The sequence below is a fragment of the Diplotaxodon limnothrissa genome, linkage group LG17, assembly GCF_057381915.1.
Source record: "Diplotaxodon limnothrissa isolate DT_005_m linkage group LG17, D_limnothrissa_male_GT1.1, whole genome shotgun sequence".
Lineage (NCBI taxonomy): Eukaryota > Metazoa > Chordata > Actinopteri > Cichliformes > Cichlidae > Diplotaxodon > Diplotaxodon limnothrissa.
In genome coordinates, this window is record NC_140612.1 from 24,162,789 (window position 1) to 24,181,988 (window position 19,200).

The following is a 19,200-nucleotide window of genomic DNA, read 5'->3' on the forward strand; positions in this document are numbered from 1 at the left end:
AGTTCATATAACAAGTGTTTCCCAAATTTCTTAATCCCGTCACTCCAGGAGTGACGGTAGGACGCCGCTTGAAGGGCGAGCCGTCCTGTTTGGTGCCTTGCTTGCGGCAGACAGGGGTTTGGGCAGTATGCAGGGTTGCTGAAGCGGCTTTGGGCTTAGATTTGGTAGTTGAAGAACAGCTGCGTGCTTTGGGGGTTGCTTGGACCTTTTTTTTTGGTCCAGCTTTCTTGGGGGTTACAGTGGCGGGGCTTCGGGTTCGTTGCCTGCGTTTCAGGGATGGGGGCGCTGGAGTTTTCGTCTTGTTGCGTGCCCTGCGAGAAGTCAGCATTGTGGTCGTCAGATCCCCAACTCTCTGGCTTTTCTGACGCAGGCGACGACTCTTCCTGAGAGGAGCGTTCTCCAGCTCCTCCTGTAGCTGCCTCTTGAGAGCTCGCCTCCTCTCCCTGGCCTCCCTTCTTTGCTCCTCCTCCTCCTCCCTCCTCCTCTCTTCCTCTGCTCTCCTTTTTCCACATTCAGTCAGGCCAAACCAAAGGCGAAAGATGCGTCCCATAAGTGCTCTGCGGCGGTGCCAAAGAGCGGTAAACATTCGGTCCTCGTCCCTCAACTGCAACTCACGAACGCCGGATGGCATGAGGACATCCACGCTGGCGCTAGCGGAGCGCAGGGTGCGCCCGCTGCGGGTGGTGACCTCATAACGCTGGCTCTGGATGGCGCTGAGTGTACTGCGAAGCAACTTGAGGTCTCCGGTGGCGTTATCATTCAGAACATAGTCGTCACACAAATAACAAAAAACGTAAAGTTCGTTAACCTCCATCGCCAGTGTGTGGCCCTGCTGCTGGAAGTGCTGCAGAGCATGCTCCTCGATGTAGCGGCCACACGCCACGTGGGCACAGCCGAGGCAGCCCCATATGGACTCGGTGGTGTTGCAGTCAACGCAGTGCCACTTCTGGGGGTTAAGAATGGAGTGGTCTGGGGCCAGCCGCAGCCGCCCCACATGCTTACACCTGTCCATTACACAAGCCTGCCCGCCAAGTTGGCTGTGTCAGTCAAACTGACCTTTTGGCGTGCAAGTCTTTGTTTGTCAGCGCTTCACGCTGGCTTCATATCACCATGGTAACCATGGCGAACTGAGAAGTGAGACCCTCCCAGGGCATGGTGGTGTTGTCTAGAGAGGGAAGAGAAAAGGTTAGGTGAGAACTTTGATAAGTTTACCTGTGTACAGGCCACAGGCGTTCATGTTAGAGCATTATTGTTTAACACCATTATTCCTTCATTTAAAAACACATCCTTTTAGACGGGATTTTTAAACATAATACAGATGAAAAAGAGGCTAACAACAAACAATATACTGTTCATTCTTTTTCAATAAAACTGAATGCGTAACTAGACTGCAGTTTAAAAAAACCCAACAACTTATGACTGATGACTCTGGAGTTTAATAACTTCTATGGTTTAATTGCTAAGTCCCATTTTAGGTTTGTTGACTAGTTGAGCTTTCCCCTTCAACCTGACAGCAACAGCAGGATTACATCGCTCACTATTGGGGGGGGGAAAAAAACAAACTGCTCCAACTGCTTCATGCCTGGACCTTTCATTCCCGTGCACAATTTATGCATCAGAACATCAACATTTTGTCCCCTTTCACCCGATATCGCTATTGTTGTGATTGGATGTATGGTTTTGACACAAAACTACAGACTGCAGTGCGCCCACCACAATGCCGCAAACATCTACGCAAAACAAACACTAAACACTTTTCACTTAAATGTCCCACTACACGCAGACATCTGCTTTTTTCATTTAAGATTAAAACCAGATGAATTACCAACCCCCCCACCCCCCCAAAAAAACAACAACATATATTTTTAAATGTATACCTTCATCCTCTTCTCTTTACAGGAAACACATGAAACCAGAAATTATTATTGCATCTGATTTCCATCGACTGCTTTGTGAGGTTGTATCTACGCAGAGTAAACTGAGGCAAACTGCCAGGTGGCATGCGGACTCAAACATTTCTCAACCTCAACAGGGACCAGTAGTAAAATAACTGGCGAATAAACACAACTCTACGGAAAGAGGGTCGCTTTCACACTGGGGTTGACGAGCTTACTGAGGCTGTAGAAAAAAGCAGTTTAAATCTGTGGGAAATCGGTTAAAGTTCCACATCATAGGCTAGATTTTCTAAAGCCTCAAATCAAAGGACTTAGATAACTTAAAAGGGTCTAATTCCTTCTCAAACCATAGATTCTTATCTTGGTGATTTAAGTGTTCAGAAAATGAAGCAACAAAAAATAACCGTTTCCAAATGTCTCCTCTGCAATACAGTATTGTAAATACTTTTTGACAAATCAATAACCAAGCAGAACAATCAGCTGGTTGCAGATGAACACTAATTCCAACATCTTGCACAGCAACTGACAACAGTAGTTCTTCTTTAGCTCTGTACAGCATAGGGACACAGGAACAAGCTGTCTACCTGCTGCAGAGTCAAGCTAAACTGGTCCCAACTACCAACTGCAGCTGCAGTCCAAAATGGAGGAGTTGAACAATCAACTCTAGCTGCAATGAAGTTGAAACCTGTTGCTCAGCCAAGAGAAGGGAGACACTACAGATAGCTAGTTAGCAGCAGCTGGGCTTTAAGAAAATTTTAACCTGAAAGATGTTAAAATTAGTTTCAGATTGGCACCACCAACTGTTCACAAGACATCCTGGTTCTGCCAGAGGTTTCCTCCTGTTGACTGTTGTGGTTTTCTCCCATAAACTGAAGGGTCTCCATCTTAAATGATAAAGCGCCTTGAGGTGACTGTAGCATAAAGAAACTTGAATTGAAATCGAATTGTTTATATAGCTGAGCAACCAGTATGCTGAGAAGCTCTAGGTTCAGCTAAAAACATACCAATCACTCTTCACAGAACCTCTTCTGGCTTCTTTTCAAATCCCACAGAGCTGCTAAGAATTTGGGGATCCTTGAGTGGGCTGACCCCCCCCCCCCAACTGATGTCAAGGGAACAAGATCATTGAGGGGGGGAAAAAAAGAGGGGGTCTGAGCTTGCAAAGTGGTGCACTATGGGCACACTGTATGGGTACAGGGCAGTGTACTATAGAGCAAGTTCAACATGCCCAGGGAATGGTTCTGTTATCAGTTTCCACTGTTTTCAGGGCTGGCAGCTGTGGCTCAGAAGATAAAATGGCCACTTACTAATCAGAAGGTCAGTGTATCAATTCCCAGCTACTCTAGTCTATATGTAGACATCTATATGCAACAACAAGACACTAAACCCTGAATTGTTCAAGTACTTGAGTATAAGAGACAGTTTTAGTTTTTATTCTCTCAGCTGCAGCCTTAGTGGTGTTCAACAGTCTGAGAGTAAATACAAAGACAGAATACAAACATAGGCGTAGTTGACATCCAAATTAGATATAAGGTCAACAAGTACAAATGGATGTCCTGTTTTAGCAACATATATTAATGCTTATAGAAAAATAAAATTTTTGTAATTTATTTATCTGCAATCAACTGGGAAACAAAAAAAATACAATAATCTGATCTAATCTGTTATCCACACACACACACACACACCTCATTCATATGTAAGGAGATGCATCGGACAGCAACTCAGGGTTAACATTTTGCAGCCAGGGATCAAAACTGCTAATTAGCAGATGACCTGCTCTAACTCCTGAGCCACAGCCACCCAGTCTGTTGGCAGAAGGAATAGTTACGTTTGCAGCATAAGTTAGCATGGAAATATATCCAGGTAGGAAAGTGAACTGCCTCGGTCATTTTTAAAACCCAGGGTTAAGCCTAAAGTTATCAGGATAGGCTTAAATTCCACTTCCATAGTACAGGCCTTAAGACTACTTCTGCAGAGGGTTGTTTCCATGCTAAAAATGTCTGGAGAGGACAGGATAGCGGGAAAATCGGTTCTAACTCTGTTAACGTTTAGTTATAGTTTGGTTAGTCATAAACCACCAATTTAACAAAGCAAAACAAGCATGGCTCAACGCACTCAGTCCCCCTGTTTACCAGTGCAGGAGGGGGCGTGTGTGTTCAATACGTGTTCATCAGATTGCTGCCATGGATGATATAAATACAGCTGCCGGGGCACATATCCTGTCTGGTCTCCAGACATGTTGAAATGCTTTCGCGCCGAGCCTTTGGCTGGCATCGGGACGAGCCACAAACATCCAGAATAACGTGGCACGTCGCTGTCAGAGCCAGAAGCTGGTTAAGCATGATCCACATTAAAGTAATCACCGCGGAGATTTAGCAGCAACCCTCCTGGCTCAGCATTAAGAAATCAGTGGCTTCTAATTGAGCAAATAAAGCGATGACTCTCGGGGGTTGTCCCAGAGTTTCTAATGTCCTGAAGTTTTACCAGCAAGTTAGCGCGCTTTGCTTTGCTTGGTTTGTCCTTGTGGCTGTGCGTGGTTTTACCGACACACAGCCTCACACTAACTCTGAGTAAAACAGCCACAACACAACCAGCCAGAGTAGCATTTCAATAAACTGCACGAGCGCAGCACGCGTTAGTGTTCAGCCCGAGGAGCCCAACTTCACAGAGGGTCTCTCCCAAAAAGCTAAAGTTAGCCAGCTATCACTAGCATGTAATTAATAGCTGTAAAGAGTTGCGATTACAAAATACTGAATTGTGTAAAACTAACTCGAAAGCGCTTTCAAAGTCTCACAAATAAACGTCTCAAATGAATGAAAATAAAATTACAACACACGCGAACACATTTTGTTTGAACTAAGAGTCTAATTTTATTGTATTTATTCAAGATTAGTGAGCCCTAGCTGCCCTTGCCGCTAACGTTAGCCTAGCATGCTAGGTAGTATTAGCTTGACAAGCTAGCGGCGACAATCCTGAAACAAGTTCACGCGTTCAGCCGGAGATCGGCTCGCCGGCATCGGACAGGGCTTCAAAACCGACCTGCCAAGTGTGCCTCGGCCAGAATTCACACATCGTCGGGGGCACGGTCACAAACATGTTCAGAATTAGTTGCTACTGAAAGGAAACAGCATACCAAGCCTCTCCTTCACCGCAGTAACTCCTCTGTTTCTGAAATGATCGCCATCTTGTCAGTCACTGTCGCGTGGTGTTGGCTCGAGCGCGTCCGCGAGACGTGACGTTGTTGTTGTTGTTGTTGTTATTGTTATTGTTCTTCATGATGATGATGATGTACGTATATTAAAAGTGAAGCTTTATTGTTGTGAAACTGTGAGGTAAGTTTTAGTATTTTAATACAAATGTGCATATTTAGTTGTTTTAGTTTGATTTGATTTGATTCCTTTTTTCATCAGGGATCATGCACCAAACAGTCATCTAAAAAAAAGATGCCTTGTGTCAGATTTACAGTACTGTTCAAAAGTCTTGAGCTGCTCAGATCTTTGTATTTTGCCAAGCAGCCAGTAATTTTTAATTTGTTAAAGTGGTCTTGAGGAACAGTTCTCCATGCTCCCTGAAGGCATTTTCTTTGCAAATTGGCTGCTTTTCACTGATTTTCAGTCCATTCCTCGTGCTTGACCATTTTGTTTTTGAATAATTAGCCAAAAACTGGTGTATATCATCATGTTTTACAGGTATTTTACAGCATACACTCATTGCCATACTTGTCTTTTGATCTCCTTTATATATGATGACAATTTGAACCATCCACAGATCCACCTGTTGCCACTGATTTTCAATCCAGTTTTCTGCAATTAGTCACCTTTTTCTCCCTGCTTCCCTCCCTTAAGAATGACTTCTTGACAACAATTTTTCCACTGAGACCATTTCTGTTAAGGCTTCAGCGAACAGTAGATGGGTCAACTGAATGGCACCATGTATCTCTCAAGTCCTGCACCAGGTCTTTGCTGGATTTTTATTTCCTGTTTCTTAAGGACATGACTTTCTTGCATCTTGCAATCAAGGTGCTACAATTGCTCGGTGAAAGCCCAAACCTCACCCTGACTGAAGTGCTGTAGTAGCACCTTATAAGAGCGCTGTACCTAAAGAAATACCTGAAATCCTCAACAAACTGAAACAACATTGTAAAGAAAAGTGGGCCATAATCCCACCACAACAATATGAGAGACTGATAAAGTCTTACAGAAAATCATTATTATTGCTGGTAAAGGTGGTTCTAATTCTTGTTGTTCAGTGTCAGACTGGAGGACAGGAGGCTGGAATAAAACTCATCCATCAAGTTGGGGTCTTTTTTACTTGCAGCAGGCATTCATGAACATTGACATACACCAAAAGCATCTGGCTTCCTTTTATACTCTGCCTGCCCCAGATGGGTACCTGGAATAACCCAAGTCTGGGGTAGCAAAACCAAATTAAAAAGTAAATATGCACATAAACAAACACCCCCAAAAAGCACACAAACCCTCTCTGGCCATCAAAACCTTTATTGTATTTTCAGTCTCTTGGCTGTGTCAGCATGGGAATAATCACTGTTATATGTGGGCAATGGTGATTGAGATCTGTAAATGTGAAAAATGTTACCAATCTAAAAGAGATGCTTCATAAATCAAAAGACTTTTCTTCCACAGGAAATTATCCCTATGACACCTACAACTGAAAGGTTATCAAATGGTGATTAAAAATCTATAAAGAACTGAGAAAGTATAACAGTAAAATGCAACACTGTTGTAAAAGGACAAGAGATGAACGCTAATCACGAATATGGTGATGTAGTGCACAGAGTGATGAAATAAGCGTTTTAATTTCAGTGTGGGATACAAAGGGGACGACTTTACATTAGAGCTCTGAAACTTTCAACTGTCATTAAAATGTATTAATCAACATTAATATTAATCAAAATTAATCAGACAGTTTTACTTTGATTCTTTTTATGTCTGACAAACACAAGCAATACATCATATGATATAATATGATTATATGATATTGAGGGGAGGTTATTTTTTTCTCTCTGCTCTCCACTATAGATTTCCTTCCTGGCATTGAAGAGGTTGGAGGAAGATAATTTAGAAAGAGAAGAATGTGGAACAAATGAGTTGGATGCATTCGCAGACATTCACTCCGTGAACTGATAACAAACGCAAATCCAGATAATGGATTGATAACCTGGGAAGGCTGAACGAGCTTCGCTATGCACGGCCTTGGATTTCCTTCAGCGCTAACCAATCAGCAGATGTCGCTATTTCAAAAGGAAAATCCCGTGGTCAGGTTTTGAAGTGTAGACCATTTGTGTTGATGTATAATTTTACTAACTAAAATAAGTCACATACACTTTATCCTCGTTAGCTGCTACACCTCCCCCAACAAAATAAACAATGATTTTCTTTTTCAGGACATCTAAACAACATTATGTGAATTCTAATTACTTATTTGGGGGAGGTGATTTTAACACCAAAAATAGATATCCCCACAAAACAAGACAGTAGATTGTGAACTAAGAAGTACACTGCACAATAAAGATACTTTTCTACAACCCTCTACAATTGGTTAGTATCTTAAGAAATAGTATATAAAAATTTTTGCTAAGATGGAGTCCTCTACCTTAACTTTAGTCTTGAAGCTCAATTAGTAAGCAGCCCTTTGCCACTTTTCTCCTTTTCTTGTCTGCCCAATCACACCTGCAGCTGAAAACATTTAATGATCAAAGCATGAATTAGAGGATATCTCTTTATAAATTCTGACTGGATGCCCATGATAATATTAAAGCTTTACCTTTGAGTCTGTGAGCTAACAATACTTGAACCCACCTCTACATATACTTAATGACAATCCTTAATTAAATGTAGTAATTTAGATTTCACTAGTAAGGCATGGGTATTAAACTGTAGTGGGGTAGGTTTTGTACCACTAGAGGGCAGTGTTGCAACATTTACATACAGATATTGTCCTAGTGAGCCTCACCAAAAACATCACTGCCAAACTAGTACAGTACAATATTTATTCTCTCTCTCTCTTCTTTTCCTTTCTTTTCTTTAGAGACACCGCTATAACATGAGTGGTATTATTTCCATCCTTTGAGGGTGGAGTATCACAAACGGCCCAATGTCCCTGAGCCATGAAAAAGAAAGTATGATGGGTAAGCTGAGGCTAGTTGCTGGCCCGTTTGTGGGAACAGAGATGAAACAAGTGGTGTTTTGTCAAAGTCAGGATTTTGACATTAAAACAGGAAAAAAAGGTTTTATCAAACTACGTGTAGGCACAGTGAAGAGAAGCCAATATTTTATATATAGAATATGAATTAAATTCATATGGTTAGCTTACCAAGTAGTTGTAAAACCCCTTTAATTAAAGCTGAATGTTGGTGCTTCAGTCACATCTTGTTTGACTTGAATCTGTGATGGTGTACAGAACTGTTAAGAAGGGTGACATTTACATAAAATGTACTTACTTAAATATTATATTTACTTAAAATATCAAAATACTTATTTCACCGCTTTGCAAAACAGTTATCAAATACAAAACAATGTTTTATTAGAGTATGGTATGTGGATGATATGTTGCATGATCCTTGACATCATCCATCTTTTCCGGTTCTGGCCCAGTTTAAAAGAAAATAATGGTGGGAGTGCCGTGGACATCATGTTTGTGCATGAGTGCAGCAAAAACCTGCTAAACTATGTGCCACAAATCTGGTTTTCAAACTATCATGATATAGTATTGTGCAACTCCGAATTTGTTTTTACTACTATATAGAATATATTAATTGCAGTTAGCTTTCAGTCTGTCTCCACCTGTTGCTGTGAGGCTGTCTCAGGTTGTGTAATTACCCAATTACGCCTGTTTTTCCTTGACTTTAACCCCCTTCTCTACCACATTCATGGATCAAGCGTGTGCGTGTTTTGTCCTTTCCTTCAGTGTGTACCGGCAGAAGCTTTGAGTGCTGGTGTGGGATGCAGGTGCAGCCCTTTCATGGGGGTTAATAATAGTTGTATGGTGGCACTCACTATGTAGATCTTATCAGTTGAAGACAGTGGCTTTACTAAAAAACAACACACTGGCTGCTGTTCAGACACAACTCCAAATTTAGCAACCAATGTGGGAAAAATATAGTAATTATATAAGAAGCTCGCCAATGCAGTTTCTGGAGACAAAGGCAAGATTTCAGAATGTGAAGCAGGTGGAAGGAAATGGTTCTACGGTCAAACACAGGCTTCTCCACATTCCCAACAAATCATTAGATAATCTGAAAACAGCAAACATTTTAGGCCAAAAGTGTACAGAAGGGTACATCAAGGGTTTTAGTAACTCCCTGTAAGAGATGAAACACAGGGGTACAGATTAATTCAGGAAATGTTGTCTGCCAATCTGAACACTCGCTCACTCAGACTGCTTATAAAGAATCCCTCTCAGGTACAGATGAGTGTAGACGCTGATCCATACAAGCTTCGTTAAACCCCCTCTGAACAGCAGAAGTGTGTGTTTTTAATGCGAGTGTGTACACATCACTAGACCAGTGGTTTGTGTGAGAGAGATTAGGGGCGTTTGTGAGTGACTTAGAGAAAGAGGTATGTGTTGATGTGCCATGCGATGTCTCTGAATCATCTCTAATGTTTTTCTCCTTCGATGTCCCCAGGCCTTTACTGCCTTCATGTCCACACATGCAAACCCTCCCTCCCTTTCTCGTCTTCTTTTCATCCACACACTCTCTCTCTAGTAAACACATTTCTTTGTTAACTTTACTTCTGAGGACCTCATGTCCTGTACTTTAATAAGTATTATTACCTCAGCATTACTTCGAAATAACTAAATAAATCACAACAGGTGTTGCTAACTGATTATTCAGAGATTTTGGGCTCTAGCTCACCAGCTTTTAGTGCGCTCCTTTGACTTTGACATTTTCCGTATAGTGTAGAATCTTACAGTTCTTATGAACACTTGTTTTCAGCAGGCTGATAAGACCCACTGTACACAACCTGCACAGCACCAAACAGAAGAAAGATAAAGTTAGCAACCAGGTGGCAAAGACTTGGAGTAGCCAATCAGACAGATATTTTTCCCAGGAGCTGCTGAAGATTGAAGCAGAGATACATTACCAGTAAATAGTGGACTTGGATTTGTCAGCTGGCCAGAAATATGACTCATACGGGATGATAATATTGTTCTGTGTCTGCTGAATCTGTAAACAGACACCTGTTTCTCTCTCAGAGGCTATCAGAGCTGCAGATTTGCACAGTTTTGTTTTTTTTTGGATGGATGATGTACAATATTCTGACGTACAGCTCTGTCTATAACTGTGGATGCAAGCGGAGACAAAAAACTAAATACCAGCAACGTTTAGAGGGTTAGTGAAGTTGGGGTAATTGACATGTAATAATCTGCATCCTTGTAGTTACTGCAGAACTATGGTTAGGCTAACATAAACCTATTAGCACAGGGAAGATATAAGATGAGGGATAAACTGTTCCCAGTAAACATTTATGTCGAGCGCCTCAGATAGGGGAGACAAATGACATCATATGACAGGAAGAAGACACTGAAAACCTACCAAGCTTCAGCCAAGAAAACATGTCAGGTGATCCGTCAATAGCACAAGGTTAGTTCATTAATACACTACTCAAAACAATTAAGGAACACTGAAAACACATCAGATCTCAATGGAAAAGATACAGGAGAGGTGGAGGAAGATCTCAGCCTGGGTGTTTATTGTCTTATGTAGTCTGGAAGATGAGTGGATGGTGGGGTGGGTGCAGTTTTCTCTGTGGTGGGGTTGGGAGGACTGTCCCGGGCTCTGTGGGGCCGGGAGGCGCTGCTGCGCTGGGCCCCGGTCTGGATGGGCCTGGGCCCCCTTTCCCTGGCGGGTCGCGGAGTATGGGGGTGCCTACTGGGGTCAGCGGGGGAGCTGGCCCTAGGGAAGGGTCACTTGCCCCTCCCTTCCTTCCCTCCCCATCTCCAGCTGCCTCCCTCTTCCCGCTCCACCACAACCACCCACACATGCAGGACCTTGGAGTAGGGGTATGTCACCAGGGTGCAGAGGAGGCTACCCCCCCCCTCTGTCCCCTTCTGGCTGCCTCTGCCTCAATTTTATCCCACAACTTAGACATTCACATTACTCACACTCTCATTACACATACATATAGGATCTTGGGGGTGGGCACGATACACGGAGTCCAAAGTACCATCAGGGTGTACACCCCACCCCTGGCGTCGTTGCCCACCTCTCAATTTTAAATACACGTAGACATTGAGGGCTAGCAGGAGGGACCATGCGCTTACCTGCTGCTCTCTGGCAGGTAGCTCCATGCCCTCCTGGGTTTTAAATGCACCTTAGAACACACATGCATCAACACTACAATGAGCGGGTGGAGGGAGGTTTGGAGTCTTCTCTCACCCCCATTCTCTGCGACCTGCTGGAGCGGGGGGGCTAGGAGGAGGAGTTGGCCGTCCGACTGCGGTCTGGAGTGTGGGGCCTTCCTCCTGCTGCAGAGTCGGGGCGGTCTGCCTCCCCCCACCGTAGGGAAAAGGGTAACACCACCTGGGTCTGGGTGCAGTTCCCCCCTCCAGGGGCAAGGGCACCTAGACCCGGTTTGTAGAGTACGCTTGGGGAGTGTGATCGTGTGTACAACGTCTCTTTATGTCTGTCTCCACGTTGGTTGAGTGTGGAGTAAGTGCATATGAGAGCATGAGGGTGGGAATGGATGTTTGTATCTGTGTGTGCCTGTATGTCTGTGTCTATATGTCAGGTTGGGTGTCAGGCGCCACCTCTCTGGGGACATCTCAGGCCCTCCAAGGTATGGAGGCCTATCTCCACCTACCACCACTTCCCCTGCCAGTGGCGGTCCCCCTCGGACATCGGTGCGTTGGTGGCTCTTTGTGTCCGGGGGTGGGCGTCCAGGTACACACCGGCTCACTCCTTGGCGGCCGCTTATCGGGGCCTGGAGCCTGGGGCTCGCTCGGGCCACTTCGGAGGTGGGGTGACCCCGGCCTCTCGGCCTGGGGCTCGGTCACTCAGGCGCAGCTGGCTGCCGGCGGAGCTCACGGGCGCGTCACTGCAACTCCCCCTGGCTTCTGCTCCGCGGCTGCTGGGTGAGCCCTCATCTGGGACTCTCCTCAGCTCTTTCTGGGACAGTGGCGCGGCTGCCCCTCTGTTGGTCTTCCTTGGTCTCTTGTGTTCTGGGGGCCTCTGGATGTCTGGAGTTTTGATCTCCTCCATACCTGCTTCATGCCCTGAAGGACGGGGCTGTGGCCCCCCCACACCCTCTAGCAGATTATTACATGAAGGAACCTTTTAAAAAACAAAAAACAAGCGCGTCCATGCTCACAGGTGTACACACGGGTGATCACACCCACAAACTACACCCTTTTTGGCTCCTACCTCAAAGCACACTGTGTTCTGTTGATCTTATGTGCTGCACAATAATGTTTAATATTTAGTATTTACTGTCATATTCCCATATATCATTGTGATGTTGTTTATTCTATTACTCTTGTTCTCTTCTGCTTGTTTTCTTTTTTCTTTCTCAGCAGGTGACCCAGGTGATTGATATATGCATTTTTTTTCTCTGCCCGTTCTGTTGGTTTTTGTCTTTTGCCCCTCTCCCCCGTCCCTCTTCTCAGCTGTTTCTCTTTCCCTCTTTCTTTCTCCCCTTCTTTCCCCCAGTCAAGTCTGTCCCGTATTCAGTAAGTGAAAATAAAATAAACAATAAAAGGTGAATCAAATGGACCATTACGGCAAGGCTGGGATGGTCAATTTGGTAAAGTAAATCCGTTGGGCATCTTTCTTTGCCTTTAGACAACAATTCTGATGGCAAAAGAGCCAAACGGGACAGGCCAAAAAAAAGAAAAAAAAAAAAAAAAAAAAGATCTCAATGGAAAAAGCTAAAATCATCCTGGATGTTTATACTGAAATGGACCGAGTAATGTATTAGGAATGAAAGTGTGTCTCATCGTGTGAAGGAAATGAAAATAACCAGCCTACGCAGGGCTGAATTCACGGATGCCCTGAAAAAAAACAAAGTGAAAGAATGATGCAGGCAGGCTAGTCGATTTTGCCAGAAATGTCCTTGCAGCACCTCGGGATGGTATCTAAAAGCAGTCCAGAGAAAACCTGGTGGAAGAAGCTTTTACAGCACGATACAAGATCATACAAGTCAATCTGTGAAATTGCCTTGTGCAGCAAAAGAAGGACTATAAAAAAACTGTAAAAATCCATTTAAAATGCACTTTCCATTTAAACTTGGATCTCATAGAGGCAGAAATAAAATCCCTCACACACACACATTGAAGCATGCAGCTTTGCAACCTGTTTTTACTGAAAGTTGGTTGATAGGAAGCCATTCTGGTGGTTTCATGGTGGTGTTAATGCAGCTGGATGTGGTGTTGGTTTTGCAGCAGTTGAAGACACAGGTGCCGGGTGAAGCCAGGAGAAATGCGTTTACAGCCCATAAACAAACATATCTCCTGTAATTTCTACTCTTAAAACCTCCAGTCCATCTCTTCTGGTTGGTACGGATAGATGTTGGCGACTTGACAGAGTCTGATGTTTAATGTGTTTTTTATCGACACTGCAAGCTTGTCACGATGAGTCTGTTTATCTTCCAACACTATCTGTTGTCATGTTGATGTGCAGGTTCATTCATAATGACCTGATGACATCTGGCCCTTGTTTGGAGGGCTCTAAAATAATCAGCAGTAGAGTCTCGATCGCTCTGCTGTGTCAACATCACCTTCCCTGTTCTGGCTTGCTCTTCATGTTGAGAAACATTCCTGATGCATGTCTGAATGCAAGCGCGTGCTTTTGTGGGCAATTAAGTCAACCCAAATAGCAGGAATGGTTTCTTAGGAAGGCTTCTGCCTGATTTCTATACCTCATTGTGCTTATTTCCTCTGTAAATGAATCACAGCTGATGGGGATAACACTGACCGCATGACAGCGCACACTTTTTCTCCCTGAAAAAAGCAGAGAGGAAATCAAATCTCCACATAGTTTCTGCTTCTAGCTTTTAGGAGTCAGAGCAATTGCACCACCCAAGGAAGAATAAAAGAGGAAATTCATTTTAATGTTAAAGTTTAACTATATTTTAATTACTGTAAAAGACCAAGCAGTCGAAGGACACAGACATATAGGGCTAATATATTTTTAAAAAAAAGCAACAAACAATAAAACAAAACAGAAATGTGAAAATAAAATATTCCATGAAATAAGCAGACTTGTGAACACAGGAAGCTGGAACCAATCAGTAGGCCTCACTTCCACTATCTCTCATCATTAAAGTGGACCTCCACACTGTCTGTGTGCATGTGTTTGTTGCTGTTGGAGCCTAATGGAGAATTTTGAGTTGATTAATATTCCTGTGAAAATCCATGAAGTTTATGCTTCAGTTTTGGTAATTAAAACTAGTATTTCTTGTTTTTAGCACTAATTAGCTATGAAAGGATGTGACTTTGTGGGTGTTGCACCCCTGCAGTTTACAGATTTAAGCTCTCCAACCTTTTATCCAGAAATAGTTAGTTCTGCCAAAAGGCTAATGCTGAGGCTTCAGTGTGGAGCCCAAAACATCCACTTTACAAGTTCCTGTCACTTCATTAGGTACTCCTAATAGTATCATCAATCCTTCTGCCTTCTGAAGTGCCTTTACTCTCTATGGAACCACCACCAGGAGGCTGAACCACTGATACGAAGCAGGATGGATCCATGCTTTCATGTTATTGAGTTCTGAACCTAATGAATGCTTATTTGTGTTACTGTTGCATTCCTGTCAGCTGGAAGCAGTCTGGCCACACAGGTTATTGGACAAAGTATTTTGCATCAGTTTCTTTTTAATTACTGACTTGATGCAAAGAAAACTGCATATCTCTTTTAAATTTCTTAGACCACTGTAACTGTACATTTATAGGAGGAAATATTTTTAAACTTAATTGGCCTCCTTTAATACCCGTGGTCCTCTGGGTGGATATTGCTCTGACACCCTGAGCAGGCCATTTTTGTTTGTCTCAGGGTGATGGGTGCTGCCCAAGAGGCGCATTGTGACTCCAAGTGAGGAAGGGAAGGTGGGGGGTTGTATGTGTTTGGTGGGGGGTGTTATTGTCCCCAAGCCTGCGGGAGCTGCCATGCACTCCAGAGCCAACAGCAACACAAGAATGCTGACAGGACAAAGGCCATAACTCCACTTCTATAGCAACACAAGTGAGGCATTGTGTTCATACAGGCACACACATATGCATGTATTCAGTATTACTACAATAACGTGTGCGTGCACACACACACACACACACACACACACACACACACACACACACACACACACACACACACACACACACACACGCAAACTATACTGGAGCAAACTATGCATCTATGCAAGCATGCCAAACACTCATTCATCAACTAGTTTCCCACAGCATGCAACCCCCCTGTAGGACATCTCCATCGCAGGCTGAGAATGGCCAGTCAGTCCTGGGACAATGACTGAGAGAACCAACAAGAAGGATGGGGGGGGGGGGTGTCCATGGTTCAGCTGCAGCAGTGCACGTGTTTGTGGCTTCCTATTGCGTCTACACTTCAAGGCCAGTTCCCACAAACACCTCCTTCACTGTCTAATCCCGCAGTTCTCAAAGTTCTCTTTGGCTTGTGTCACTTTAGAAGTGGGAAAAAGTTCACACACAGTTTTTAAAAATGAAAAAGTGAATTTCACTTAAATTGAGGTTGGTGTAATACCGTCATAGTCAAAAAACGACATATTCAGTGTCGTTTTTGTTTATTTTCCTTGAAGCCATGTACCAACCTACCTTATTTCGGCTTCATATTATTCACTGTTGGTCTAATTTAACTTCTGTACTGAGCTGCAGTACTACACAAGAACACCAGTACACACAAGTACGCATACTGTGAACCGGCAATCATTCTGGCTTTGAGCACAGATGCTCCACCCACCCATGTTGCTCATACTTGATGCTTACGAGGGGCAACCAATTAGAAGTAAGCTTGCTTAGTGGGAGGGCAGAAAAGACTATTAAAAACGTTTATGAGAGCTTTTCCATTTGTTCTTTTTCTTTTTGTTACTTTTCTGTAAATTCAGTTCATTTTTTTTAGCACACTGGGATGAAAAAGGCATTAAAATCACAACTGCCCCTCTCTGAGCCTGGTTTCAACGCTGGACTCTTCCTGTTAAAAGCACGTTCAGAGTTGATTATCACCTTACAGTGTAAAGCACCGTAAGGTGACTGTATTTGATGTGTTTCCTTATTTCTGGTTTTAATATAATTTTACCAAATTTCTGCTTATTTTATCACTTTTTGCTCTATTATTTTTATTTGCTTTTATTAGTTTTAACTCATTGTTTTACATAATTATTTTAACTTCTATGTATTTTATTGTCATTTTATTGATTAACCTGTGTGTTTTACGCTATTTTTACCTTTCAATGTTTGTGTTTTCTCTTTGCTTAGTGCACTTACATCTGCTTGTTGTATTGAATCTTTTTTCTGCCACTGCAAAAAATAAAAAACAAAAACTGTTGCCATCCATGAGTCAAAATTTCATCTTATTATCTCAAAATCTGGACTTACTAACTCAAACTTCCGAGAAAATAACTTGAAACTGAGAAAGCAACTATACATTTTGACTTATTTTTTTCTGCTTCTATACTACTACCTTCGGTTCATAATTATTATTATATTATATCAGTTATTTATTGTTTTGTGTTATTTCATGTCATTTCTGTTTGTTAAAAAAACAAAACAAATATTTATTTATTACTTAAAAAAAAATCTGTTTCTTCATTGTCCGGGACCGTGTGTACATAATTTTGGCCCACCTTATGTTAACATGTGATGCGAATGACAAATAAAGCTCCTTGAATCCTTTAATCCTTGAATTATTGTATCTGCAAATGAATCTTATTTTTCAAATAGATACTCCTAAATCCTATCCAAATGTATGAATTGGTAACACACGCTAATGCAAAATAAATGCTGTGATATATAAAGTCCAATTTAACATTAAAAGGAAGTAAATCTATATCTCCCTACTTGTACTGTGGCAGTTCTCGTGGTCACATTCCTCTTAGCGTATGCACTCGTTCACCCCTTACCCCGCTGTCTGGAAACAGTGGAGCCGTGACCCCTCTGCCACAAATCTGTGAATGGGCCGCAAACGGGAAATGTGGGTCCAAGAGGCTATCCGGTTTGGCTGTGAGAAAATATCCACTCATGCTCACCTCTTGTTGTGGAGGTGAGATAGGTAGACAGGTGAGCGACCTTTGACCCCACCTGCCACGGTGCTCTGCTTGACGCGCCAGGAATGTGTCCACACCTCTCAGCCAACCACGTCATGGCGAGTGGAAAACACGCACCAAGTCTACAGCCAAACGGAGTGTGTGCGCCGGCTCCGGCGCCTCTGTTGTGGTCTACATTCTGCAGTGCTGTGCAAATGTAGGGGAGAGTGTTTTGGGAGCAGGAGTGATGGATGACTTAATGCGAAGGGACACAGGGAGAGGAGCAGGAGGCGTGTGTGTGGGAAAGAGAGCAGTGTGATAAGGATATTTTTGTCCCGTTTATGTGAAGTATTTCAAGGTCTTGGCAGTCGTATCGATTGTTGTTGAAAATACAGTATGCGCGTCAGCAGCAAGGCTTCAGCAGCAAACGGAGGTTGCTCAACAAGACAGTTTTTCTACTTTGTTGCAGTTTTGTCCATCACCGTTTTAATTCTTGTTCCTGTCAGTTTTCTTTTACACATTTGGGAAGCAATAACATTGATTTTGGTCATCATGCATCGCTCCAACTGCCAATGTACCCCGATCATATATCTGTGAACAGTATCCTTCACTCTCATTGGTAGAGAAAAGTTCAGTTTGGGACCTGCCTTCTCTGCCTCTCAGACTGCACATAAAAGAGAGACTGAGGGTGTTTTCATACACAATTGATGCCTTCTTCATTTCCCCCCTTGGTGCGTTTTGTTTGTGCAGATGTGAACCTAAACAACTACAATAAGACGACTTAGATAAACTCCAGAGCGGTTCATTTATGGTGAGAGTGTGATCCGACCTCAATCTGACCCTGCAAGTCTGAGCTAAATGCCTTCCCATGACCAGCTTTCCATTCTGAGATTCGACAGTACACCAGACATACAAATGGAGATATTGCTCCATGTTATCCACTTCTACCAGAACACACCATCTTCATCCTGAAACTAAACGACGGGGAAAATACTACAAGTTTATTTATCGACTGATTTGGACCAGAGTAAATTAACCATAGGCATAAAAACACCCTTAGTTAAAGTGTAAACCACCACATTGGTTTTATTGGAGGCTTAAGTTGCCATATTTGGACCCAAGAGTTAACTGCCAAGTTATTTAGTTAAACCAGTATATCATCTGTAAACTGTAGGAGAGCAATGCAGAGGCACAGTAAAGGCACAATAACATACAACACAATCAGTCACTAAAACTCCACATGGATTTATACAAACATTCAACCATCTATAGATCCCAAAAATGTAAAGTCGGGAATGTTAACATGTGACTTTGTGGGGATTTACTCACTTTTAAAGGCAGACTCAAATGTCCTTTAAAAGAGCTTTCTTTCTAATAACCTCGGCAGCCTATTTTTGGGATGCTGCCAAGACACTGAATCTTAAGATTTGCCAGTTGGATGTGAAGATAGGTATGAGGTGATGCGGGCTGGCATACGAGATCAGATGAAGTGCCAGGTTTTGCAGCTGAGCTTGACTTCATGACCTGTCTGAACTACAGCTGCTTGATTTTATAGACAGATTTTACTTCCCGTGTTTATTAGTTGCTTGTGCCAGACTTTCAAACAGGATCACATTCAGGGTCAGTTTTATCTTCAAATAGCAAAACAGTGGAAAATTATTTCTCACGAGGGGCCTCAATTTTAATTGCATCACTTTGCAAACTGTACTGGTAAGCGCAGGTGTTGCTCGTTTGGCCCCAATCGTGTGTTTCTTGCCTCTGTAGGCTTTCTGAAGGCGCTGCAGTTTATCAGAAGGCTTATCAGTGCTGATAAACGATGGCTAAGTGACAAAAACAAGACGAAATTTGAAGTTATCCTTTAATATTACCATGAAAAAAAAAAAACAACTGGAGAAAGATATGGCATAATATTTATATAGATATATACAAAATAATACTGTACATGAGCACAAAAAGGAAGGAATAACAAGTTTTCTGATTTCTGAGTGTAAATATGAGCGAAATTAATGTACAGCGTTCTGCATTATAAACATTGGAACGGTTGAAAACTATAGAAAAGCTTAAGAGCTGGACTCAAT

The 19,200-nt window shown here is 42.8% G+C and overlaps 2 protein-coding genes across 2 annotated transcripts in view; both read right to left on the reverse strand.

Moving 5' to 3' along the window:
• Positions 1-5,096, reverse strand: part of usp44 (ubiquitin specific peptidase 44) — a 15,315-nt gene extending 10,219 nt beyond the window's left edge. Inside the window, exons 1-2 of the mRNA XM_085376151.1 lie at positions 5,032-5,096; positions 1-1,165 (exon numbers count right to left, since the gene is read on the reverse strand). The exon at positions 1-1,165 is cut by the window's left edge and continues 548 nt beyond it. Coding sequence (XP_085232277.1) covers positions 1-1,012 — 1,012 coding nt within the window. The 5' untranslated portion in view covers positions 1,013-1,165; positions 5,032-5,096. The remainder of the gene's footprint in view (positions 1,166-5,031) is intronic.
• The window catches only part of LOC146615035 (tetraspanin-9), a 100,135-nt gene that overhangs the window by 15,438 nt on the left and 65,497 nt on the right, over positions 1-19,200 (reverse strand). The gene's annotated exons all lie outside the window — the stretch shown is intronic.